Source organism: Eretmochelys imbricata, chromosome 1, assembly GCF_965152235.1.
Source record: "Eretmochelys imbricata isolate rEreImb1 chromosome 1, rEreImb1.hap1, whole genome shotgun sequence".
In the NCBI taxonomy this organism is placed as follows: domain Eukaryota; kingdom Metazoa; phylum Chordata; order Testudines; family Cheloniidae; genus Eretmochelys; species Eretmochelys imbricata.
In genome coordinates this window covers 289,458,602-289,485,631 of record NC_135572.1, presented here as the reverse complement: position 1 = coordinate 289,485,631, position 27,030 = coordinate 289,458,602, and the positions used below count along the sequence as shown (strand labels likewise).

Here is a 27,030-nt window from a genome sequence, read left to right as displayed (position 1 = left end):
TTAGTCACTGCCACTACTGGAGATTTCTAGTCTTCTCTGAACAGAACTGGCATTTCTGGTTTGGTTGCCTTCATTTTTCTTCCACGCAATTGGATCTCCAAGGCTGCCAGGAGTTTTGAAAAATGCTTCGTGATGTGTAGGACGAATGCTCTTCGGAGTAAGTGGGGTTGATGATGGCTAGTTATAAAAATGAAACAAAGCAACTCAGAAGTGTCTTATCCAAAAGTGAGGACACACAAAAGTGAGAATTTCAAACCAGGTGTCTAAAATTAGGCTCCTAAATTCATATTTACACAACTGGAAAAAAAAAATCAGACAAATTCAGTTTAAAGTGCCTGTCCTACCTCACTGTCAGGTGCCCCGTACGGAGGTTAGGTGCCCAGTGCTAGACATCTGGTTTGAAAACTTTAGCGAGAGCTTTATAATAACAATCCTTTTCCTTGGGTATGCAGCCTATCCCTCTTTTTAGTGGGTATATTGTGATTGATTTTTGAATTCTCTGTTACAACAACATTTTTCATAAGTTTGCAAACATCCAAAAATATTCTTTATTTTTAATGGCTCGGCCATTCCCCAGTAGCGAAATAATAATTTTAAAAGAGTAAAACGAAAGCAAAAACAAGCATAGTGGGTATGAGAAGCAGGTAGTGATGTACTACAAGTAGGGCTCCATGTCTGTCACGAAAGTCACAGATTCCATGACTTTCCGTGACTTCTGCAGCAGTCAGTGTGGCTGACCCCAGGGCCACCCAAGCAGCTGGCTCTGGAGCCAGTGTTCAGGTGGCCCCAAGGGCAGCCACACTTACTGCTGCTGGAGTGGCCCCGGGGCCAGCTGCACTGGCTGCTGCTGGAGCGGCTCTGAGGCCAGCCACACTAGCCACTACTCGGGCAGCCCTGGGCAGCTGGCCCCAGGGACTACCTGAGCAGCAGTCCCTGGGTAGCCAGAGAAGCCACTGCTCATTGGCCCTTGGTAGCTGGTGTCCCTGGCCTCAGGGCACTCCCCCCGCGCAGCAGTGGCCCCTAGCTCCTCTCTCAGTAGCAATACCCCCTCCCCCCCGAGATTTAGTCAGGGGTATTTAGTTTGTTTATTGCTTACTGACCATAACCTGTCCATGACTTTTACTAAAAATACCTGTGACTAAATTGTAGCTTTAACTATAATGAATGCAGTTTGATCTCATTTATAGTGCTAAACACAGCTGATTTCCTCCCCATTCTGAATTTGTATTTGTGATTTCTTTACCTAAGAAAAATCACAAACACTGTGTTAATGGCATTATTGTTAACGCTAGGTTGCAATCAGTGGTGAGCTGGTTCGCACCAGTTCGCTGGAACTGGTTGTTAAATTTAGAAGCCCTTTTGGCCGATTGTTAGGGACAACCAGTTCTAAAAGTGGCACCTTAGATGCCAATTCCGTGCGTGCTCCGGGGCTGGAGCACCCACGGGGAAAATTTGGTGGGTGCAGAGCAGACACCAGCAGCTCCCTGCCTGGCCCCAGCTCACCTCACCTCCACTCCGCCTCCTCCCCTGAACACACTGCCCCACTCTGCTTCTCTGCCCCTCCCGGTTTCCCGAGAATCAGCTGTTCGTGCAGAAAACCTAGGAGGACTGAGAAGCAAGCGGCGGCTTCGCGCTCAGGCCCAAAGAGGCGGAGCGGAGAGGAGCTGGGGGCGCGAGGAGGGCCACCCGCGCTGCAGCAGGTAACCCGGGGGGCGTGCAGGGGAACTGCTCCCCGCCCCAGCTCACCTCCGCCTCCCTGGGCCTGAGCGCGAAGCCACCGCCTGCTTCTCAGCCCTCCCAGGCTTCTCATGCAAACAGCTGATTTGCGGGAAGCTGGGGGAGGGGGTGGAGAAGCAGAGCGGGGCGGTGCGTTCAGGGAAGGAGGTGGAGCGGAGGTGAGCTGGGGCTGGGAGCTGCCAGTGGGTGGGGGCTCTGCACCCACCAAATTTTCCCTGTGGGTGCGCTCCAGCCCCATAGCACCCACGGAGTCAGTGCCTAAGACGCCACTTTTGATGTGATCAGTGGAAGGAGTGGCTGCTCCCTCCCAGCTATGCTACCCGCCCCTAGGAGCCAGAGGGACCTGCCGGATGCTTCCTGGGAGCCGCCCCAGGTAAGCCCCACCGGGACTTCCCACCTCGTCCCTCAGCAGGTCCCTCTGGCTCTCAGGGGCAGGGCAGGGTGGGCACCCACTACAGTGGCCCACGAGACCCTCCTGCCTGGTTCTGGGGGCAGCCAGGGGACAGGGCAGAGGGGTGGATACGGCAGGGGTCCTGGGGGGTGGGGGAGATGGGGTCAAGGAACGCGGGGGGTTGGATGGGGCAGGAGTCCCGGGGGGGCGGGCCACAATGCCCTCGTGGGGTGAGGAGGGAACCGGTTGTTAAGATTTTGGTAGCTCATCACTGGTTGCAATGCTACTCATAGACATCACGGCAGAGGGGGAGACCATGCCAAATTTGAGTGAACGGTGGTGTAACCTGGCACATATGGTTGCAACACCACTCAAATTTTACCTGGCTGCCACATTGTCATGCTTGCCTTTGAGAGCCAAACAGGACACATACCTCTTCTGTGCTGCTGCCCTGCTTTGGAAGTTAGGCTGCATGCCTTAAACCACAACTTTAACAAAGGTGTGGCTGCACCTTTTGAACCAAACCCTTCCCGCCCTCCCTAAAACCGCCCCACAACTTTCTTACAGCCTTACCAATCAGAGCACCAGGGAAAAGCATAGACTCCAATTTCTGAGAAAGAGTAATAATTTGTTCTACTTCAATATATGGTGCTAGCAAACTTGCAGATACACTTCAGCCTGTCAGGGTTTTTTTTTTTAAAAATATTTAACCGTAATGGTAACCACTGCACCAGGGTTTGTTATCCTCTCACTTTGAGACAGAGGAACACACACACTCTGAAGCTGAGTAAATAACTCCAAAACCAATTCACTTTCATTCAGTCTCAGCCACTTGACCCCAGGACTGCACTTTTGTATAGCTTCCCTTTAATTAATTCCTCACCTGTTGCAGTTTCAGAAGGGTGACTGGAGGCCCCGTACAAACTGGGGATTCCAGTTTAACGGTGCGGCAAGATCTTCCAAGTATAGGGCTCAAATGAACAGCAGAAGGAACCGGCTGCTGTGGATCCACTGAAGGTATTTTGGAGGTCTTCGGAGTAACCATTGCCGTGGTGCCAATAAAGACGGGCGTTGTCGACGTTAGGCCAGGCATGCTGAAATTCGTGGACGCAGTATTTGGAAAAGAGCCAGGAGGAGCAGAAGAAAGCGGCCTGGTGATTGCTGGAGAACAGAGAAGCGGGAAGGGTGCCAAGGCCGGAGACGGCACTACCACACAGGGAACACCAAGAGATGGTAACTGGCTTGCAGGCAGGCCAACAGCACCAGGGGGTTGGTTTGCAGAAAACAGGAAGTTAAAACCACTTAATCCTAAACCAAAAAAAAAAAAAAAAAAAAGAGAGCAAATTAAGGAATTAATGCAGTTTGCTAATTGACATTAACCATACTACACAGTTATTCGGTAAAAGGGAGAAGCAGAAAGTGAAGTTGTTTAGGAAAAAGGTAATATGAAGGTTATAAACAGCCCGAGAGAGCTGCTCAATCTCTCTACATTTGTTATACTCCCACCTTTCCTCTCATCTTCCTTTTATATTTTTCTCTCTTTAGATTGCCAACATCTGTAATGCACCAAGCACCATTTGCTGTTATAGAAATAACAAAAGAACCATAAGCTGCACCCTGTATACACAAGCTTAGTACTTGTTTCCCCACTAATAGAAATAATTGACTGAACTACTTAAAAAAACAAAACAACTTATACACAACTTTAAAGTAGGGCTGTCAATTAATTGCAGTTAACTCAAGTGATTAACTCAAAATAAAATTAATGATTAATAAATTAGCCATTTTAATAGCATTGTTAAACAATAATAGAATACCAATTTAAATGTATTATAAATATTTTTGGATGTTTTCTGTTTTCAAATATATTGATTTCAATTACAGCAGAGAATACAAAGTGTACAGTGCTCATTTTATATTATTTTTTATTACAAATATTTGCACTGTAATAAAGAAAGAAATAGTATTTTTCAGTTCACCTCATACAAGTTCTATAGTGCAATATCTTTATTGTGAAAGTGCAACTTACAAATGTAAATTTGTTTTTGTTACATAACTGCACTCAAAAATAAAACAATGTAAAACTTTAGAGCCTACAAGTCCTCTCAGACCTACTTCTTGTTAAGCCAATCGCTCAGACAAACAAGTTTGTTTACATTTATGGGGTGCTACCTGTAATTCCCCACCCTGTCAGACACTTTCACGATAAAGAGATTGCACTACAGTACTTTTATGAGGTAAATTGAAAAATACTATTTCTTTTGTTTATCCATTTTTACAGTGCAAATATTTGTAATAAAAAATATAAAGTGAGTACTGTACACTTTGTATTCTGTGTAGTAACTGAAATCAATATTTGAAAATGTAGAAAATATCCAAAAATATTTAAATAAATGGTATTCTATTTTTAACAGTGTGATGAAAACTGTGACTAATCGTGATTTTTTAAAAATCTTGCGATTAATTTTTGTAATCTTTTGACAGCCCTACTTTAAAGAAATAACAAATTTATAAAAATCCACTTGTTAAGGGCCCAATCAAACTAACTGCAGTCAATGGAAAGACTTTCATTGTTTTCAATAGGATCTGAACTGGCATCCAATAAATTGGATCTTCTGAACACCTTGATCAACCTTTCAAAGTAAGATCCCCAACCCATAAGTTGCTCCACATAGGGGAACCCCTGCATCCATGTGGAGCTCTAGTGCCTTTGACTCAGTGTCACAATGGGACTAAATTCCAAGAGAGCAACCTCTCCATTCCACAGCAGCTTACTCTGTTGCCATAAAATCGTTTTCCCTAGACTTCACTCAGGTGCCTGGAAAGGGGAAAGCTTGTAACTGTCTTTAGGAGAGCAACTCAACTCCCTGGACCTCAGTTGCTGCACTGTTCTCCAGGCTGCTGAACTCACCAGCCTAATCTTCTAGTTCTCCACACTCTTGGCTACAAGCTGGACTTCAGCTCTGGCTCCCTGCTGTCTAGCTCCATGGACCAAAGCATGCATTGTAATGCAAGTAACTATCCCTTGTGCCACCTGCAAACTGCTTCTGGCAAGGCAGGGAGCCAGAAAACAAGAATTTACGTGCCTGGCAATAACAATAGGACAAATTCTGCAGCAGCAAATTCCATGACTGTGGAATCCACAAAGCCCTGCTTGAGATGAGTGAGGCAGTTCTCACCTGCTAGAGCTATTATTTCAGGCTCATGAAGACACCAAACACTAAGGCTACATCTATACTACAAGCGCTACAGTGGCACAGCTGCAGCTACACTGCTGTAGTGTAGACACTACAGTGACAAAAGGGGTTTTTCTGTCACGGTCATAAATCCATCCGCTCAGGAGGTGGTAGCTAGGTTGACCTAGCTGTGCCTGCCGTGGGGGTTAGGTTGCCCTAACTACATCACCAGACATACATTCTCCTTTTCAAGGTTCTCTTTACAACCGTAAGGGCTAAAACATTAAAAAAAAATAAATAAAAAGCAGCTCTGGTGCCAAAGAACAGGACTGTTGTGATGGATAACATGCGTTACTTTAGGAATACGGGAAGCCCTCGTTATTCGCTGTAATCCATATTTAGGTACCTAAATAAAAGTGTACTGGTTTTGAGAGAGTTGCTGAGTACAAGCAGCTCCCATTGACTTCACTGGGATTGTGGGTGGTCAGGTTTTCTGAAATTCAGGTCACTTTTATTTAGGTGCCCAAATCTGGATTTAAGAACCTCACTTAAGATGCCTAAATTTTCAAGTTTAGGCCTCATCGTTTAGTCATAATGTATCCCTGTGAATCTGTATAGTCCTTACCTGCAGCTGGCTGCACATAGAGATACTGTGGAAAGAAGGGTTGTTTGGTATTTTCTTGAGAGATGTGCTCTTTTCCCTGTGAAGAATCTTCAAGGTCTCTGTTCCGAGATTGCTTTTCCTGCTCCTGAGAATCTAACGGTTTAGTTGTATCCTCTTCTGCAGCCTCATCAGCAGCAGGAGTTCCTAAGTCAAGATGAAAAGCTCCTAGATGCACATTAGAGGCACAGCTGCTTCCCAGGGGATGTTCTACATCAGGTGGCTCAAAAGGTTTCTGAGCAAAAACAGAATTAGGAAGGAAGAGTCCAAATTAAAATAGTGTATGAGGTACCATCTCTCAGATACTTTCCTTGACTGAAGAGTGAAATTCACCCAGGTGCAGAGGGCCAGCACAAGGCCTATGCACCACTTAAGTCATGGTTTGAGGGCTGCACAGTGCACGGGCCATCTGCACAGGGCTGAATTTCACCTTAAAGGCTTAGACTTATTAAATAGATGTAGTTCTCTTGCAGAAATACCCCTGAAGTGGGGTGTTTTTTTTTTTTTAATGTGAAGGAAAAACTCAACAAGGATTGTAGATCCCCTGTAGATGCCCCAGACAACTCAGATACAAACACTGACGTGAGGCCAGGACCTGCCCCCTACTTCAGCACCTGAAGTGGACTCTGAATGTGATCCTCCTCCCTTTGTAGAAAGTGGCTCATTGGCCTCCAAGGCCCCATCCTCTCCCCAGTCACTCATCCTGCTGAGGGGAGAAGTTGGCCTGGGAGAACAGAGAGGGAGGCAAGACAGGGAAGAGGGGAAGATGCATATCACCTCCCCTATGGCTCTGTAGAATGAGCCATGCTGCCAAGGTGAATCCTGCTGGGACAAGAGCTGGTGTGGAGGAACAATGTCTCCTGTGGAACTGCCAGGTTTGGAGGCAGCTCCAGTGACAGGACAATGTGGGGAGGAATTCTGACAGATTTCTTCCCCTCTTGAAGGTTTTTCTGTGGTAGGGAGTGAGCTGGGCAGTGGCTCTGTGCAACAGGTGATCCGTGCCTCATTGTGAGGCAGTCATTTTTCACCAGAGGCACAGCACACATGTTCCAATTAATGCTTCACCAAATGTATTTCTCCCCGCCCCTGATTATACTTGTGCGGGGAGGTGGCATTTGTTTCTCTAAATAGGTATCTGCAGTGAATGTTTATCTGCAGAAAAGACTATTTCAAGTAACACAAGTATCTTTCCCCTGCTCTCAGCCTTAGCAACAAAGTTGGATGTCAATTAAATGCACTTCCCTACCTTGGGTAGCACCAATGAGAGGGGGACATCACTCTGCTCCATAGTCTTCCTTTTAGCAGCTGGCTCTATGCTGGCTGCAGGCGTAGAGAGAGATGCACACTTCTGGGAACTACGCTTGTGACAGTTAACAGCACATACAGCAGCTTGTGGCTTTAGGGGTGAGGCCTGCCCCTCAGGGCTTCTGTTGCACTTTTCTCCTGCAGTTGGAAGGTTCTCCGTTGACAGACTTTCCTGAGGACTGCCACATAGCATGAAGAGAGATGCAGAGGGGAGGTAAACAAAAGGCTGGTTGGGGAGCAGAGCAGGTTTCCCATTCTCTGTTTTGGAGGCTGCCAAAGTGGGAATCTGCAAAACTTGGCCATTCATACCATTTGGCAGAGAGAAGTGTGACATGTCTGAGTGAGCAACAGGAAACACTGGGTGAGGTAAGGGGTTAAAGCAAAAATCAGAGTCCCCAGGATCCGGAAGAACAGAGAAAGGAGAGATTATGGCTGGGTTCCTTGATGAATTTAAGATTGTTTCAGTGGCACAGATTTTACTCCTAAAAGATGTAAGGAAAAGAGGGGGGGGAAAAAGTGTTTAGTTCAGAATGACATCCCCATAAACCACCCTTAAAATAAAACAGTGAGGCTCTCTTGGATTGTGTATGGAGACTACCTGACAGAATATAGTAATTATCCAACACTTTATCAGTCACTTAACATATCATGTCAAACCACAGAAAAGCTGACTCACAGATTCTTTTGCTGTGCTACCATTCAGTTCTTTCAATAAGTGCTAGCAGGGAGATACAACATGCACCCACATATTAAGGGCTCCATGCTATTCTCACCTACGTTAGCAGAGGGTGTTTGGAATTTGGCAGTGGAGCAGAACAGCTCTGTAGCATGCTTACCCCTTTCCTCCACAGAAGCCTCTCTGTGGGGTTTAACTTCCAGCCTTTTAGATGGGGAGGAAACAGTAGCTCTCATTAGCATATTCTGGCTCCAAATTAATAAGTCAGTATTAACTTGCATGGAGAGTTGATCAAAAACCCCGAAAGATTTGTCGTTTTGTTAAAAATATTTTGTTTCATCTCTTAGCTATTAAAAACTTTCCCCCTTTTTCCATTGGAAAAAATGAGGGTTTTTTTTTGTTTGTTTGTTTTTTAAAAAAGGGGAGAGGAAGAATTATTTCTTCACAATTGCAAGATGGAAATTCTGTTTTTTGTTTCAAAATTTCAACAAGCTCTACTTGTACAGGTTGCACTTCCACAAGTCCAAAACCCCCCGTAAAGGTTCTGGATTCAGCAGCCAGTGTGTGCATGGGCTATTTTTAAGAACCATGCTGATACAGGGCTGGGAACCAGTACAGAGGCACTGCGGCCCAAAGTCACAGTAGAAGTTAGGTGGCTCAATACCTTTGTGACTCTGGGCCTGGGCCTGCCAGTGGATGACCCAAGCCTATTCGTAGCTCATCTGAAACTGGTTAAGGGAATTGAACCCCCACAACCCTGACGAAAGAATGAAGGAGTACAAATTCAGTTTTCTTGCCCCACTGGGGTGGAAAAAGCTCATGGTTAAGGCTACGATTTAGTCACGGTCCATGACCTGTCCATGACTTATACTATAAATACTCCTGACTAAATCTTGGGGGGGGAAAGGGCCACTGCTGGGAGGGAGGGGCACCAGACCCAGCCCACCAGCTACCAGGGGCCGCCAAGCAGTGGCTGCTCTGGCCACCCCTGGGACCGCTGCTGTGGGGGAGCTGCTGCTCGGCAGGGGGGGAGGGGGGAGAAGGAGGTGCTGCCCGATGGTAGGGGGAGGAGGGCCAGGAGCAACATTTGCCAGGGCCTGCTGCCGGGGGCTGCTGAGCAGCAGCTGCTCCAGCTGCCTCCAGCACTGCTGCTCAGGTGGTCCCCAGGGCCAGATGCCAGGGGCTGCTTGAGCAGTGGCTGTTGCGGCTGGCTGCGGGGCCACCTGAGCGGCTGGCCCTGGGGTTAGCCACAATGGCTGCTGCAGAAGTCAGATGTCGCAGAATCTGTGACTTCTGCAACCTCCGTGACAGACATGGAGCCCTACTCACGGTAGGAGAGCTTGTAGCCCTAAGCGTCCAATAAATATATTGCATGAAAATTTCAAAACACTCCAGGGGATTTATACATATATAGTCCATTAACTGTATAGGAAGATGTGCCTAATTCCCCATGACTGCTTTGAAAATCTCAATAGCTGTTTTATTTCTCTATTAAAAGTGACGCATGTTGGTGTGAATCTTTTACATGCACCTGGGAGAACAAAAGACACCCGGAGAGCCAATTTCTATTCTCTAATGGAAGTCACTGGAAATTATAGATCTCCATCTCAAGTACAGACCTTGACCTTAAATTAAAATGCACAGGGCAGGGAACTGTGCAGACTTCAAGTTTTAAGACCCAACTTACTTTGTATCCTTTTCCATCTTCTGTCTGCAGACAGCTGCTAGATTTATCATTTTGGAGCAGTATTCATCTGAACCTACAATGCAAGCTGAAAGAACAATGGGACATTGAATTAATTTACAGATTTACTAAGCACATTTTCATATTGGTAATACAAAGAATGGAAAGCAGTTTTTCTACCAAGGCATGTTTTTATAACATTCACTATTTGGTTTGAGCAGCACCTCTGAGGAGCGGAGCACCCTCAATGCCTTGCAAGAATCACCTCAGCATCATGCAGGCTTGGGACAGTTGACAGGGAATTCTGGAAGGACCTGCAATTGCTTTATAACTTTACAATTCTAAATTGCAAAAGTGCTATAAACTGGATTGTTACAGTAAACAACATTTTACCAGGAACCAAACAATAAAAATCTGTTCTCTTTCTATTTAAAGAATCTTAATCTGACTGTGCCAAATTTCAACAGAAGAAATAGCACCATACTTTCAGTGTTTAGAGAACAGAAAATGTACTGAAAAATAAAAGCACTGCTCCAAGGCTGAAAGTGACTGTTAGTGGCAGACACAATGGGTTAGGAAAGAGCAAAAATTCTTGGTAGTTACCTTGCCTTTCCCTATGTGGGCTGTTGGGTTCAGAGCTGACCTTCCTTTTGATCCCTTCAGAAGGCTGAACAGTGTTAAATGAAGCATGCCGTGCAAGCCTCTGTTTTCCATTAGCACAGGTTTGATGTTGGGCACACACCCCTCTTTTCAGTTCTGGTAAAGCAGCAGATGTTGGAACATCAGTTCTCAGTTCATCTAAAGGAATTAGTTTTTGTAAAGTTATCACCTGAAGGACACCTGTTGTCATGGCAGCTTCTGCCCTGTCGTGGAGCTTTGCTACAGACACAGCAGAAGAAAACCCCTTTAAACCCTGTACTATTCTAACACCACAAAACTATGTCAGAGCTAGCAGACAAGACAAGGTCCCCCATACCCACTCCAGGACTGTATATAGCTCAGATCCTGGGCTACATCTAAGCTCTACTTGGAGCAGCTGCAGGGAGTAAAATGGGAAGATGGGGAAAAGTATCATTAACATGAACTCTTACTTCTCCTTTATCCTAGGGTTGGCCTGCCCTAAAATAAAGCGGCATAAGGGCTCTACTTTGAGCTGTCTCCCAGGGGCATGTCTGGGAGTCAAGGATCACCAGGAGGTAGGCACACCATGGTCATGCCCTTTATCTCCCAAAACAAACCCCTCCATGTCAGGGGACAGGAGGCAAAGGAGCAGCTCTGCACCACCCAGGTGATTCCCCATGTAGGGGGAACAGTCAGCTGCCTATTTAGCACTATTTAGCACCACTGGATGAGCCAGAATGTGGCCCTAAGGACCTGATTTTCCACTGCCTTGCACCTTAAACTAGTGTAACATGCAAAAAAACAAAAAAATCCAACTGTATCCATAAATATCTCCACTCTCACGTTCTGGCAGGGATTTTAAAGGCTGCCTAGATAGGTGACCTACATTAGGAAATCAGACACTACACATTTATGGGTACAGAAGGTAATGAATTCTGACTCACTCTTCAACTAGAAAACAATCACGTAAAATTTGGGAAAGAGCAGGGTGGTTTAAAAATTTTTTTTTGATTGTTTTGAAGAAAAACAATTTTTTATTTAAATTGGATTTTGTTATTTAAATTATAAGTTTTTCTTTTTAAAAATAAACCAGTTTAAAAAGAAATCTGATATGAATACAAACTATGTAAAGGCCTTAACTTATTATAATCTCTTAAATAAAAAATAAAATATGCTGAATCCATGAGCCTCTATCAAAAAAAACCCAACCAACCAACCAAAAACAATGAAAGGCTGCTTTTCTATAAAAAGAAAGAATCAGGGAAAAACAAATTAACTTTTGAGGTCTGGCTTTATAAATTTGGCACACTAGGTCATGTACTGTATTAAGGGCTTATTTTGTTTAATAAAAATAAATGTTATATGAGGTTGTGTGCTTAATTAAATTCCAGTTACCATCATAATGCAGCTTGACACAAATCACGAGCACAAAGTTAATTATGTAGTAAATAAGCAATATATTATTCACCATTTTCTAACACACTAAAAATGTACAATTAATAAATAAGAGTCTGACAATATTAAGCTATATAATTGCTTATATAAATGTATATAGTTATTGTGTACCCTCCTAGGTAGCCAAAAAAAAAAAATTCAAAATTGAATGTAAAGGCTCTATTTAGCTATAAATCAACATATTTTAACGGTTATATTAACCAGTGAGAATGTACCTTTCTTTAGAAAATAGCTGAAGTACAAATGGAAAATTATTAAAACCACTTATTTAAACTGAGGCTTTCCACTTAGTGATTTAAATCAATCTGCTTTGGAAGAAAGTTCCAGAAAAATACATAAACAAACAGACAGCCCTCCCCCTCCCAACCACCAACTACACAAATTACCACTATTTCCACTGAATTCCACAGGCCCAATCCATTTGAAGGCTGGTTTGCGACCCCTTTCTTCTGTGACATGCACTTTCTTTATGAGCCCTAGGCTGGTCAGAACGTTGGCGATATCATACAGTCTTCGTACCTTTGCTGGAAGGTAAACAAAAGTGTAAAGAAATATACTGTAAATATGCCTGTACAACAGTGGTCCCCAAACTGTGCAGCACACTCCCCTGGGGGGCCCAGAGGAATTTTTTTTTGGGGGGGGGGGGCAAGATGGGCCCAGGTCAACCCCCATGGGGGTCAGGGAGGAAGCGTCACCCAGCTCCACTCTGTCCTCAGCCACAGCTTCGGCCCTGGCCTCGACCCCGAGTCCCAGGCTCCTCTCCCGGCCGTGGCTCCCAGCTCCAGACCCCTGCACAGCTCAGCTCTTGGCCATGGCCTCTGAGGGGAGGACAGGTTGGATTATGGGTAAGGAGGGGGCACAACAGAAAAAGTTTGGGGACCACTGCTGTACAAGATAATGAATTTCTGCCATAATGTTAAGGTAACTTTTGGAAATAGGTTAAAAGGAAGTACGTCAGTTTATTCAGAAGTCACTTTGGAAAAGCATCCTCTCTTCCTTCTGTCCAATGGATGCATTCCCCAGCAAGAGCAGAACTGCTTGATAAAAATGTTTCATCCCATCCTGAAGGCAGCAGCATAGGAGAAAACTCACATCAATCCATTTTTTGTTTTTATAATCCCTACAACTCCAACGGATTGAATGATGATGTAGCTGGATGACAACACCCATAAATTGTGCAGCTGAATGCTTCTTCTCCCCCCATCCCCGCCCCCCCCATATCTGAATATTCAGGGCAGGGGTAAGTTTTATATATAGTTAAAAAACCCTTAATCACAGATGATTCTATCCATGTTGTCTGAGATGGGGGAAAAAAAAAAAATCTCAGATGTCAAACTGAATATGCCTCCATTTCCCTGCTGACTGGATGATTAATCCATTTCTTAACAATGATACTCACTTTTAAACTTGCTGTGATCCGCTGCATCCTGGCTTTCTTCTATCAGTATTTTTGCTGCTATGTCAAGAGTGACTATCTTGGTTTTGGAAACAAGGAACAGCATGACAAACTTTTGGCTCATAATCCGCAATGACTTGTCCTTTCTGCTGTTTGCAGATGCTGCGTTACAAACGAAACATGAGTCTCTTAACATATGTCATCTATTACAGACAAGAAAGCATTAAGAAGGTTTCTCATGTACAACAAGGATAAAGTGTTTCCTTGTTGGAAAGCATAAATCTTTTTACAGGCAGCAAATAATTATGTAAGGCAGATGGACATCAGCATCTTTTAGCCGTCTTCAAAAGGTAATAAAAATTAAAGCGTAAAGAATTGGTTTTAATTGTTACGGAGTCTGGGCCTGATTCCCTGCTCCATTGCAGTATAACTGTTGAGTGCCATGGTGTTTATACCAACATTTGACCAGTGTAACAGAGTGAAAGATCTGGCCCTCTGTTATAGAAAAGGACAAAGCACTATTTACCAGTCAGAAGGGGACGGGGAGAAGAGAGAAACAAAATGTTTGACAAAGTCCTTCACAAAAGTCTGTTATGGAAACTAGAGGGACAAGGTGGGTCAGGGAATCTTTTATTGGACCAACTTCTGTTGGTGGGAGAAACAAGCTTTCAAGCTTACACAGAACTCTTCTTCAGGTCTTGGAAATTTATTCAGAGCGTCACAGCTACGTACAAGGTGGAGCAGATTGTTTCACATACCGTATATACTCGTTCATAAGCTGAATGTTTTTAGTAAAAAAGGGAAGCACTAGAGAAGGGGGTCGGCTTATGAACGGATATAGAGAGGGGGAGAGGTGGGACACAGCCCCTCCCCCAACAGAGGGGGCAAGGAGAGGCAGCACAGCCAGCAGACCCAGAAGGGAAGAGGCAGGGTCTCCGCTTCTGGCCACGCTGCTCTCCCCACAGCCTCCGAAGCAGCTGCAGCTCCGGGGCTGGCAGGCTGCAGCCGCACCGCCCAGTCTGGCCCAGCCCGCCAGAGCAGGTTGCGGCCGCGCTGCGCGGTCTGGCCCAGCCCGCCGGAGCAGGCTGCAGCCAGGCCAGAGACATCCTCCCCTGGCCCGCCCCAGCTAGGGTGGGAAGGGATGGGACGGGGAGAGTGTGGGGGGTGGTCACAGGGGTTACCCCCAGCTTCTTCCTGCCAAAAAATTTCCCCACCAGTTGATGTCCCGGCCCGTCAGGGTAAGCAGTTGGCACGCCAGGACACTTTGTTTACTTAGGTTTACCTCTGTGCCTGCGGACACTTGAGGTAAAAAAAAACCATCTCGGCCCGCCAACGGCTTATCCCGATGGCCCGGGAGCCAAAGTTTGCTGACCCCTGAATTATAGGGTCGGCTTATGAATGGATCATGGAAAATTTTCCATTTTTACTTATCCATCTTGGGGGGCAGGGTCGGCTTATAAACGAACCAGCTTATGATCGAGTATATACGGTAACTAGTTAACATGTGTTTCAAGGGACTTGTCAAGGACAGGCCACTGAGTGTGAGGAGAAAGACTGGAATTGCTGCCATCTGTGCTGTACCTGCACTGTGAATAAAAAGAGGAGCCTCGTTTCCGAAGTGGTGAATTCAGCACCTTTCACAAGCAATATCATGTGTTTTACATTAATAAACAAATCAATTAAATAAGAAAAAAGCTACAGTGTATGTTGAACAGTATGACTGCATCTGTATACAATCAACCATTAGTCATCTTACCAGAGGGGCAATCTGCCTCCGAAAAGTCAAATAACTGTCTGTCTTGGGAATCCAGAAAGGTCTCCTTTTTACATTCTCCAAATTTATACTCAAGGTCCTGCTCTTTATGCTGGAAGTAAGCCATCTGTTCTTCGTATTTCTGGAGCTCTCCGATTTCCTGAAGGTTTTTCAGAGTTTGACTCAGGCTGTGTCGTCCGTGCCAACAGTACTGATTCTTGGCCACACGGCTAACGAGGTGCAACGATTCCAGAACATTCACTATGTCATAGATGCGCCTACGCTCAACTCCTGTTTTAAGGAAGAAAGAGACTTAAAAGCATGCCTGTTTTTAAACATGCTTCTACTCACTCCTCCTTTTTGTATAATCGTGCACTGAACAAAATCTACTCACAGCAAGTTCCCTCTTTCATCATTTCCCTGGGTAAGTCACAGAGTCTGCTCCTACTTAAATCAATGGGAGTATAGCCACTGGGCCCGATTTCCCATTGCCTTGAACTTGTGTAGTACTGTGTAAATTACAGACACCGTCAAATACATCACAAAGTGTAAAGCAATGGAGAATTGGGCCTATAGTCTTCAATGGGAGCAAGAGCAGGACTTTAACCTCTGACCTCATCTACGCAAAGGGAAATTTTCAAAAATTCCCCATAGGTACCAACTCTGGTTCAGCTCTACTGGCGTTAGCAGTGTTTGGAGCCTGAACGATTTCCAAGCCAATGCCTGCAGTCACCATTTTAAACAGTCATCTAATCCCACTAAGAGCTAGTCTAAATGACAAAGTGCTGGCAATAGCTGTCTGCCTTAGGGCTCACAGCATTGCTACCAGCAGTGGAGCAGAACAAGCATTGGTAATGGTGGGAAGTTTTGAAAGATTTCCCTAATGTAGACAGGGTCTCTATGTGCATGTTTACCCATCTGTAAAATATAGATAATATTTACCAGTCTTGTGGGTACTGGGACTTTCCAATTTGTTATTGTTTTAAAGTGCATGGAGATTTTTTGTGTGAAATGTGCTACGAAAGTACTGAGTGCTATACATAGACATAATTTACAAGACTAGTTCCCTTGAGCACCAGTACCATAAACCCTCTCCTACATGATTCTCTGCATAGAATCCCAGTGCCTTTAGCAAAGGTACGTTGATGGGAAAGGAGATGATGGCACATTGTACAAATATCTTGACAATGATTCCCAGCCCCACATTGCCCCCAAACACAGGCACTGGAGCCCAAAAACAATTAAGATCAAGATATATATTTTTAGCAAAGCGCACCAATGTCACCCTCCCTCCCATCCCAATCCTCAGTAGTCTGCCAATAGGCTAAGAAGCTGTTCAGAAGAAACAAGATTAAGTTGCTAGAGTCAGTGAGAATCTATGCACCCTGTAATGTATTGAGATAAATTTAGTCTCCATCTGCAGTCTGATCCTGCATTTCTTAACATTGCTTTAACATTCCTATGGACTTCAGTGGGAATTTTGGGCAAACAAGGAATGCAGGATCAGATCCCTCACAATAAGATTTAATTAGCAGGAGAGCTGGAGTGATGTCTGAAGAATTTGTAGATAAACAGGAAGGGAGAGAACAGACAGACATCTAAGCTAAAGTCTGTAGGCTTGACTCACACACTTCTATCACAGGGAGAGACTGTCCGCCAGGCAGTTTAACCCTGGGAGAGGGGAGATGGTGTTTGCACCTCTGTCTTCTCTCATGGGTACAGCCAGAGAAGTGCAGCTTTAATCTGTGAACCCTATTAATGAAGGCTGCCCAGGTACCATAGACCCCGAGCAGAGACTGGGAAGCACTGTGTACTGCTGTGACTCGTAAATGGATTTTTCATAGCCAGGAGCTGAGTGAATACAGCTTTACCTATTGATGGCAAAATCTACATTAAAGCCATTATTTGCTACACAAAGATCAGGAGTGGTATAGGAAATGAAAACCAAAGGGGAAAACAAACCACTAATTTAAATAAGACACAAACTCTACTACTACATTTAAATAAACTCCTTTGTTTTAAGTCACCAATGAAATATTTCTCAAAAGGAAAAAAGAATCCAAGTAATTTCATGTCCAGTTAGCAGTGGAGGACTACATGTGTTCAGCTTCATGAGGCCAGAGTACTGGGATTTCATACTAAATGGGGATAACTCTAATACTTAAAACAACAATTCCTATAAAAAAAAATTCTTAAAAAATGATTACCATTGAAATCAGTCCTTATCTATTTGATTTATTCTTTTCTGCATTCTCTTCTGTTTCGCTAAGTCTTTGTGAGGTGCCCAAAAATGAACACAGTACTTTAGGAGCTGTCTCACTAGAGCCACATAGGGAGTAAATCTCATCTCTGTTCCCACTCCATCCTCCTTCCCAAGATATAAAAACTGCATCGAATTTTCTGAAAGTTCTTATCTAATTTGCTGTCTCTTTCCTATGAAATAAATCTTTGATCTGAATTATTTTTCTCAGATGCAATACTTTGCATTTATTCAGGATGAGTCTTATTTTGCTATCTCTATTATTTATAGTCTCTCTGGGTCCCTCTGTATTATTTCTTTGTCATGGATGAGGTTCACAATAGCTCCCGATTAAGTCTGACTTGCAAGTTTAGTTAACACGCAGTTTACTACTTGCAGATAATTAAAGAGGATGTTAAAGTTGACCAAAGATAACATTGGTCCCTGAACCACACCACCCAGATGCCTCCACCCAGTTCAACACATCGCCATTTATCATTCCCCTTTTTGCAGTCCTTCTGCCAGTTTTCAATGTGCAAGACATTGTTCACGTCCAAGACAATTTGACTATTTAGATTCTGGAAGATACTGTATCGGATGATTTATTGAAATCAAGATATACAACCTACTGATTTCCCTCAGCCACCAATTTGTAGTTCTAACCAAAAATTCGCCACAGTTCTTTTGCATGATTTGTTCTTTATAAACCCTGCTGCTTACTGCTCAGACTTCAATTAGCAAGAAAATAAAAATCTAGGCATACATATTTAGCAGCAAGATTAGTTCACCATGAGAGCACTCAGAGTGATTTGCAACTTTTTTTTAAATGATAGGGTTATGTAATAATGTAATGGTAGAGATTTTTTTAAGTATTGAGCACCTGCAGCTCTTGCTTAATTTAACTAGAAGGGTGCATCCAGCACCTCCAAAAAACAAACAAAAAAACCCAGACCTTAAATGTATTCTACAAACAGCTCAGTTCTTTTAAATGGGATCTACTTTAAGTGCCTTTATGTGGTAGACATATTTTAAAAGACTGAAGTTGTCCAGTTCTTGCAGCATTTATTTCAGGCATACATACCAAGACTAGAAGCCACTTCATCCAAAGAAATGGTAGATTTTTCTGCTGACAAAGGGTAACTTGGGTAGCGAGCTAGAAACTTTTGGCATAAGAGTCCTAAGCTCTTCTGTTTTCTGCTGGGTCTCTGCTTTTCAAATTCATCCACTGTGCCATCATCTACCATATCATACTGTTGAAAAATAAATGTTATTCCTTTATTGTAGAGCTTCAATAGGCATGACAATAGCAAAACAGGGAACATTTCAGATTCTAACATTCAAGCTCAGACTACTGTTACAAAGGATAAAATACACATGCCCAAGTGCCTTTACACAGGCTTAGAATGTGATCTTCTCTTTAAGCATCTGGGTCACATGTCTTGACTCATGAACTTGTTTTATCCAAAATCCAGATACTGTGGAGATTATGAAAGCATTTACAAGGACATCCCATGGTGGCCAGGTGTTGGAGGACTCAAAAGGTGTAACTATGTTCCCACCACCAACAGATAAGAACTTAGTTGGAAGTAACATTCCCTTTTGAGACCATAAAAAGGAGGATTTCTGCAAACACCTTGTAGTGTCACTGACCATAGATGTCTACCAACCACCAGAGGGCTCCTGAAAAACCTCTGCATAGAAATTCCACCATCCCTCTATTTGTGGGTATATTGCTTTAAGAGCTCAGAGGCATGTGACCCTAGTTCTGGGGGATAAAATTCAGCTGTCTCAGCATCTTTGGCTTTTTTTTTTAAAACATGTTTTGGCAGGTTGTTAACTGAATAAAATCCTGTGGAAAAGAATTAGTAGGCCCTTGTAGTATTCCTGAAAGCTGGAGACCTCAGGTATATATAAGAAGGTATGTTTGTTACAATAGCCCCTAAACAATGAATGGACTGAAATTTTTATTTGGACTAGTAATTCTGAAGTATTGATTCTCTTGTTGGAGTGAAGTTGTGTATGTCAATTGCCTGTGAGCTTTTTTTAACTCTTAAGACTTTCAGTATCTCAACTACCTCTTGCTGCAGCATAAGTAATGAACCCCCATGCAACAGATTATGCTTGGGAATAAACGCCCTTGGTTTTCAAACGGTTTGAAAACTGCAGTTTTCACCTAATGTTTTTGTAATCTATTTTTCCACAGACAAGATTTTGTTCATGAGGGTAAATTTAACAAAAACTGAAATATGGTCTATTAATTTATTCCAAGTAACATACTGAAGAAGTTCAGAAAACTTGGAGCAGTCATGTACACAATAGCTGAGTTAAACTCCATTTTAAACAACCTTTACTGTACTGTTTAGTCAATAACTACTTTTAAAAATACTTAATAATAATACTTACATGGCTTTTCAGCAGTAGCTCTCAAAGTGCTTTATAAATAAAGCCATACCAAATTCACTGTCCATTCTGGTCAATTTCACAGGCAGAGGGTTTTAAAATTGGTCAATTTCACAGTTTCAGATGTTTACATCTGAAATTTCACTGTGTTGTAACTGTGGGGGTCCTGACCCAAAATAGGACTGTCTGTGTGTGTGTGGGGGGGGAAGGGGGGTTTGCAAAGTTGTTGTGGGAGGCGGCCTCCCCAAGATTGCCACCCTCACTTCTGTGCTGCCTAGGCAGCAGCTTCCAAGCTGCCTGTAGTTCTGGGAGATGGGTAGGATCTCCCCCATGCTGGTAGGAGTGCCCCAGTTGGGGCTCCTAGCTGCTAGTCCAGGTCAGTGACCAATTAAGGCAGGGGCCCCTGGCCAATTTGGGGGCCTCCTGGAAAAATGGATGCCCCACCCTGGGGCTTCTTCTGGGGCACGAAACCCTGAGCCCCAGCAGGAGCCCTGGGGGAAGACGCCTTGAACCTGGGCAGCCTTGAGCCCTGACTGCCTCAAGTTCTGGCTGGGGGGACCGAAGCCCCAAGCCTGGATTACCCCAGCTGTGGTGGTGGTGAGGCAGCCCCAAGCCCGGGCTGCCCCGAGACCCGGCTGGAGCAGCAGGGGGCAGAAGCCCTGTGGGGAGGTGGGGGACGGGGTGTGTGTGTGTGTGCCCTCCAAACCCAGGCTGCCCCAGCTGCAGCTGGCAGGAGCGAAAGCCTCCAGTCCTGGCTGGCGCTGCTGGGGGAGGAAGCCTGGAGCCATAGCAGGAGCCACTGGGGGTGTATGTGTGTGCAGAAGTCCCGATACCAAGCAGCGGGAGGTGCCCCAACCTCCAGCTGGAGCAACAGGGAGCAGAAGCCCATAGTCTGGGCTGCCTCGGCGCAGGGGGCGGGAAGGTGGAATCCCCCAGCCTGGGTTTCCCCAAACCCTGGGTGGGGCAGGGAGAAGGACCCGAACCCAGATTGCCTCAGCTGCAGCAGGCAGGAGTAGAAGCCCCCAGCCTCAGGAGCTGCCAGGGGAGGAAGCCCCAAGCAGCGTCGGGAATTACGAGGTGGGGGAAGTGGAAGCCCCGAGCTTGAGCTGCCCCAAGCCCTGGCCAGAGCAGGGGAGGCCCCCCAGCCTGGGCTGCCCTGGCTGTAGCCTCTGGGAGCGGAAGCCCCGAGCCTGCCAGGAGCTGCTGGGGACTGAAGCCACAGCTCAGGGCCCAGAGCCGGGACAGAAGCTGTGGATGGGGGAGGAGCCTGCAGCCCAGCTCCTGGACTGCTGCAGCGCAGAAGTTAGGGGGTACCACCCTCATTTCTGTGCTACCTCTGGAGGTAGGTCTGGTCTCCCCACCAAGAGCAGCCGTGCACAGGAAGGACAACTCCTGTCTCTCCCCAGCATAGCTGGACTAGCAGCTAGGAGCCCCAGGCTATCGGCAGCAGGGGAAATCAGATTTTATGGAGAAAAGGCTTATTTCATGGTCCGTGACATGTTTTTCATGGCCGTGAAATTGGTAGGGCCTTATTTATAAAGGTCAATATTATCAGCCCCATTTTACAGATGGGCAGACTGAGGCACAGAGATGAAGTGATTTGCCCAGGTCACCCAGCAAGCAATGGTAGAGCTTGGAATAGAACCTAAGACTCCTCAGTCCTAGTCCAGTGCTCTATCCACTAGGCCATACTGCTTCACCAAACCCAGCAATTATTTCAGTTATCGTTTTGGAGAAGGAAACAACTAAAATTTAATGTAGCATATTTTTTTACACATTGCTTGTTGAAAGCTAAGTTGTGTGTGATCTTTCAATAACTTTGTTAGTCTGCTTGCCCCAGCTCTGTCTTTCCCCCACCATTATTCAAACAAGGAAATGCTATAAACTGGTTCAGTGCCGTACTCGCTCCTAAAGAATTGTGAGCCTTTATGCCTATAAAATAGCATTTTCTTAGAATGAGGGCCTAGTGACTAGACTCTAGTTAGTTTCATGTTGCTGTTGTTAGATGCCCCTTTTGCCAGTGGTTCCTATGAGCAATAACTTGGGATGGGGAGCTAATGGAGCAAGAAACAAAAGGAGGGGATGCTGCTGTTGGATGAAAGCTGAAATTGCTCTCCTCCAGCTCCAAGCTGTTTGGAGGGTGTGGGTTTTTTGTTTTTTGGGTTTTTTTAAAGGAAGGATGGGGAGCAGAATCCCCTAGCAAAAACCCAACACCATGTTGAATGTAAAATCCTGCTTAATCAGGAAACCATTCAGGCGTAATTTTTGACTATTCTCATCCTGACTGTTAGATGTGGAGGTGTGTTTTGCTGAATGAGTATAAATGTGGTTTGCCAATCCAGTGTGGCTAAGGTATACAGCTTCTACAGTCCTATTTTTAAAAATGCCCAAGACTTGGTTAGTTTGTCTTTAAAACAGTTGTACAGTAGCCAACTGCGCTGTTATGCTGAATCTGTTTAACTGACTTGGCAGTTTTCCTCTCCTTGTGGCTAGGCCTTAGTTTGAAAAGGACATCAATTGGCAAGGGAGGGGAAGTAACCATGTCCAGTCTCCGAGTATCTGAAGAAATACTTAGACAGTAAGTTTTTAAGATGGTGATCTTTGTCTGAAATGGCTTGCACGCTGGCATTGCTATATAAATGGTCATCTTTGAGGACGCTTTCAAATAGCACTGCTCTCCACTCCTAGTAAAGGTGAGTGGCAGGAAGACTTAGGAAGTAATAGTATTTTTTTAAACCAAGTAATAAAATATCAATTAACTAGTCAGCCTGCAGCAGGTAGAAGGCAGTGTGTGTCAGTTATGTCCAAGCTTACTAGATTAAGTCTCTTACCTGTACAGAATCAGGAAAAGCATCATTCTGCTCACTGTTCTCAATTGGTCTGAAGAGCTCTTTCTTCTTTTCCCTGTCCCTCATGTCAGGGCTAGCAGCACTAATAAGCATCTTCAGGTTAGCTGTGGGGGTCCATGGATCTGCCAGAGGTCTGTCGACAAGCTTAACAGGCGTAATTGGATTTCTTTCTGGGGTGCAGCCTTTTTGCTTTGATAAATCAATTGGTTCATTTTTCATGGGAGTCTTTGGAGTCATTCTGGATTGATCAAATATGTTTTCCTATGAAAAAGAGGATCATTTAGGGTTGAAGAGAAGCAACAGTCTACCAGTCAATGCCATTGTTCATATGAAGGTAATGAGTCCCATCATACTCTGACATATATTTAGCATAGCTCTTATTAGCATCAGATGCAGCAAAGTGTATACCATACATCAGTGTATGGTGTACAATGCAGATAAGATACCACCATGAATTGCTTAAGATGAAATCAGTCAGTCAAACCTGTTGTCTGTCAGACTTCTATGTTCTGCCTTTTCATATAAGCCAACTGTGCCACAACTGTAAACCAACTGGTCCAAATTATGAACCCAGTCTATCCCCTGGAGTCTTCCTGCTGAATTTGGACTGAAGCTTAAATAGTTCACTAGTTACTTTGCACTTAGAAAAAACATAGCATTCTATTTTGGAATCTCCATAATGGAAAGCCCTTTTTGGGGATTTCACTGAAATCTACTCAGCCCAGATGGAACACTTCCCTAATTGAAGCAAATTGACTGCTATAGTATCTACTGCTCAAAAAAATGAAAATATATAACTAAAGCAGTATTAACGATAGTCAAGCAAGCTGCTGGGAAGGGGAAATCTACATATGACTTGTTCTCAAAGTAAGGTAAGAACAAGAATTACCTCCTTGCCCCCAGCTACATGATCTGATGCTCATTTTTCACTTAGGTTCTTATACAGGAATGAGGCTGTGACTACTCTTTTGTCCCTTCCCCCTACCACAAAAGTTGTGTTACAGTCCAACTTACTTAGATGGATTGACTCAAGTAGGCATCAATGTCATTCCTTAATTAGCGGGAAAAGCTGCTTTTGAGCAACAGGTACTCCCTCAGTTGAACAGGTTTCTCACCCTACACCAGAGGGGGCAAACTACGGCCCGCAGGACCGTCCTGCCTGGCCCCGGAGCTCGTTGCCAGGGAGGCTAGCCCCCGGCCCCTCCGCTGCTGTTCCCTCTTCCCCCACAGCCATGCCACCGCGTGGGCAGCACTCTGGGTGGTGGGGCTGCTCGCTCATGCACGGCAGCACGTCTGGCTCCAGCTCGGGTGGTGTGGCTCCAGACATGCTGCTCTTAGCCGCATGGTAAGGGGGTCAGGGTGTTGGATATGGGGCAGGGGGTTCCGGGGGCAGTCAGGGGACAGGGAGCAGGGGGTGGTTGGATAGGGCAGAGGTTTGGGGGGGGGGGCAGGGGATGGGGAACAGGGAGGGTTGGATGGGGGTAAGGTCCCAGGAGGGGGCACTCAGGGGTAGGGGGTCCTGGGAGAGGGCGGTCAGGGGACAACGAGCAGGGGGGTGGATGGGTAGGGAGTTCTGAGGGGGGCAGTCGGGGGCAGAAAGTGGGAGGGTGCAGATGGGGGTGGGGGCCAGGCTGTTTGGGGAAGCACAGCCTTCCCTACCTGGCCCTCCATACAGTTTTGCATCCCGATATGGCCCTTGGGCCAAAAAGTTTGCCCACCCCTGCCCTACACTAACAGGACGGAGAGAATGAGAAAAATTACAATCTTACTTGGGCTTTGTTTGCTGCAACGGAGTATTACCAGTGGGCAACACATCACGCACAGTTAACCTAAAGTCGATGGATCTAATCTGTTTACTGAATCTGCCAGCTACCACTGGATTTTTCTTTGTTATTGTTCTGATCACTGATTCTGGACTGACCAGTACCTAGAGAAAGCCATTGGTACTAAAGCCCTACCAAAAATTTTTTAGCCCTGAGAGATCACAAGACATCAGACATTTAATCATTCTGATTACCATTTAATAACTTCTGATGCTTTACATGGATTAAAAATGGCAGTTTCTGGCTTTCAAATGGTATGACTCAGTTTCTCAATCTAGCAGTTTGAAATACTGGTTGCAGATATCTCAGATGAAGTGAGAGGTAAGAGATGAAGAAAGTAAAATGATAACCAGAAATTAATATCAGATTTTACAACTTGCTGTTCTTAGAAGCCAAGTCTTTAAGAACACTTTCCAGTGATACTAAACTATAAGGGCTAGAAATGAGACCCTGAAACAGTTACTGGTCCCTCAGTCAAGTAGTGTTTTTGGTATTTGTCCTGAACCGAACATAAATTCCTCCACCTCAGACTAGTGATGTTTTAAAATCTCTGCAAAATGAATTTTAAAAACATAACCAAATATACATAATAGAACTTTTGGGATAGATATTGTTATAAAAGTGGTCTCATTTTCATTGTTGGTGCTGCAAGGCAGAAGTTCACAGAAAAATGTACAAGATGGAAAAGCTATCTAAAAGGCATAAGTTTTTATATGAATTTCAGCTAAAACTATTGCTCCATTCAATTCAGTGGCTCGAGAATTATAGCTAATTGATAAGGAGACATCATAGAATTTTGTTTAAACTAGTGCACTAGTTTATCCAATTTAATTGGAATGCAGAAACTGGATTTTAAAGTTCAAAAATTTAGCCAGATGTTACTGCTCCTAATAGAAAGCCTTCCATAGTTTGCTATCTGGGGATGAGGACAGACATCCAAAGAGTAGGAAAAGGCACTGTGCTCTGGACATTCAGAATGATTACATAAAATATTATAATGCCCAATTGGATTATCCACAAGAACGTAAAGGAAGATATTTTTATTTCAGATAAGTGTTGTGACTTAATACATTGACAAAAAGGGTTCAAGGTAGGGATGCTTCCTGGTATACATGTTCAGTATAGTTAATCCACTTAATATAGTCTTGCAATTTCAAATGTGGCAAGGATTCAACACTTAATCTAAAATAGAAAAAAACCCCACCTTTATATAAAGCTGTTTTTTATTATGCTTGGTGCTAATGTAGTTATAACAAAAGCAGATACCTAGAACTAGCAATCAAGTTACTTGAAAGTTATCCCTCTGAGCTCCCATTAATTCACCCAGGTGTACAAACGTTACACTGAGCAGCAATAAGTAATGGCTGAAGCTGTAAATGGATGCCGAACATGTACCTACTACCTAGCCTTGACATCTTAATCCTCCTCACTGACTCACCTATCCCAGTTTATCTTAAAAAAACAAACAACAAAACAAAACACAACCCTTCCTTTCTCCCAGTCCCATATACTCCTTGGGAGGTCTTTAGATCCCAAATTTGCCATTACCCACATGGATTCATAGTATGTGTAAAAAGGTGAAAAGAAGAGATTCTGGGGTGCCTCTTGCTCCAAGGAGGTTGAAAGTACAAGGGGAATGTAGAACAGGGAGAAACAATTTTGATTATGTGCATATAATATAATGTTCCATCAGAAGTAGAGGGCCAAGGTGAAGTGGTCACATTGTTAGCTAAGACACTGCATCAATCCATTAAAAGGCTAGCAGAGCAGTGATGCAGCTGTCCGGTTAGTCTTGATTTGCAAACAACAATATTGCCAATCTTGAAAGCTTTTTTAAACATGCAGACCCATAAGATTTTAACCTTAATACACACAACCAGCTCCTAGTGCACATATGTGTATTCTAGGCTCTATCGTAAGCCAGCAGGAAGCTTACAGAAATGCCCTGGGGAGGGGATATTTAAATGATGTGGGAAGCACATCTTCAGATGCATCTGCCTCATTACTCACCTTAGACCTGTTTCAAAACTATTTTGGCTGTGTCTAACCCTGCCTCATCTAAGCCTATGCTTTCTGCATCCTTTCACAACCATATGTAACTGGGTCTCAGTGTGCTCCATACAGTTACCCAATATGGCTTTATACATAGGATTTTCTGTAATCCTTTCCCCAGATGGCAAAGGTATTGTTAATGTCCTCTTTAATTAATCCTGACTAAATTCTTGACTGCTTCCTTGAAAGGACAAGGGGGTGGAGGGGAAATGGGCCTTTCATTCAATTTAAAAGCCAAGATGTCTCCTATTTCCCACCCCAAAATTATCAACTTGACATACTGGCAGGAGCAACTGAGCTGGGAAGGAAGGAAGGAAACTAAAATGGCAGAGAGAGGAAAGAATATTACAATGTTATATTTTAGTCTTGGTGTTTAAGAGGGCAAACTTACTACCTTGGGCCTTATCTCAAAGGTCAGTGGGAATTAGACATAAACAGTCCTATAAATAATAGTTTATATTCTTAAATAGCCACAGACTAGCAGGTTATATTCATCTCTAGTACAGGAATACTAGTACATGTTTGTAACATGCTAAAACCATTTTCAGAACCTACCAAAGTCCATTCACCTGGGAAAAAAAAAAACAAAAAACAAAGGTAGTTCAAGGTACAACACATTTTGCAACAAAATTCGAAGTCCTCAGGTATTGGTGTTGCAGTATTGGCCATAAACCTTACTCAGAAACACTGTTAAGTGTTATCTGTGTCCATTTACTCACCTTTTGTGCATTTTTCCCATCTTCATCTACCAGATCGATTCTTGTGTGTCTTGGGCTGATCAAGTCTTTTAGTGTTAAGCAACTTACCTCCAT

General features: G+C 44.2%; 1 protein-coding gene across 1 annotated transcript; it reads right to left on the bottom strand.

Moving 5' to 3' along the window:
- Positions 1-27,030, bottom strand: E2F7 (E2F transcription factor 7). The gene is made up of 12 exons (XM_077838814.1): positions 26,938-27,030; positions 22,326-22,604; positions 18,176-18,344; positions 14,859-15,146; positions 13,106-13,264; positions 12,086-12,230; positions 10,234-10,418; positions 9,634-9,706; positions 7,212-7,752; positions 5,930-6,200; positions 3,012-3,436; positions 1-177 (listed from the first exon to the last, which is right to left on the bottom strand). Exons 1-12 carry the CDS (start codon positions 27,028-27,030, stop codon positions 1-3), a joined length of 2,805 nt encoding a protein of 934 aa, XP_077694940.1.

Bases quoted from the DNA above. Each gene is read 5' to 3' on its own strand.
- E2F7 (XM_077838814.1), bottom strand. From the start codon at position 27,030: ATGGAGGTAAGTTGCTTAACACTAAAAGACTTGATCAGCCCAAGACAC. The intron at 13,265-14,858 runs GTAAGATGACTA...TTTGTAACGCAG, and splicing joins GGAGGCAGATTGCCCCTCTG to CATCTGCAAACAGCAGAAAG. The intron at 3,437-5,929 runs GTAAGGACTATA...TTTTTGGTTTAG, and splicing joins CTATGTGCAGCCAGCTGCAG to GATTAAGTGGTTTTAACTTC.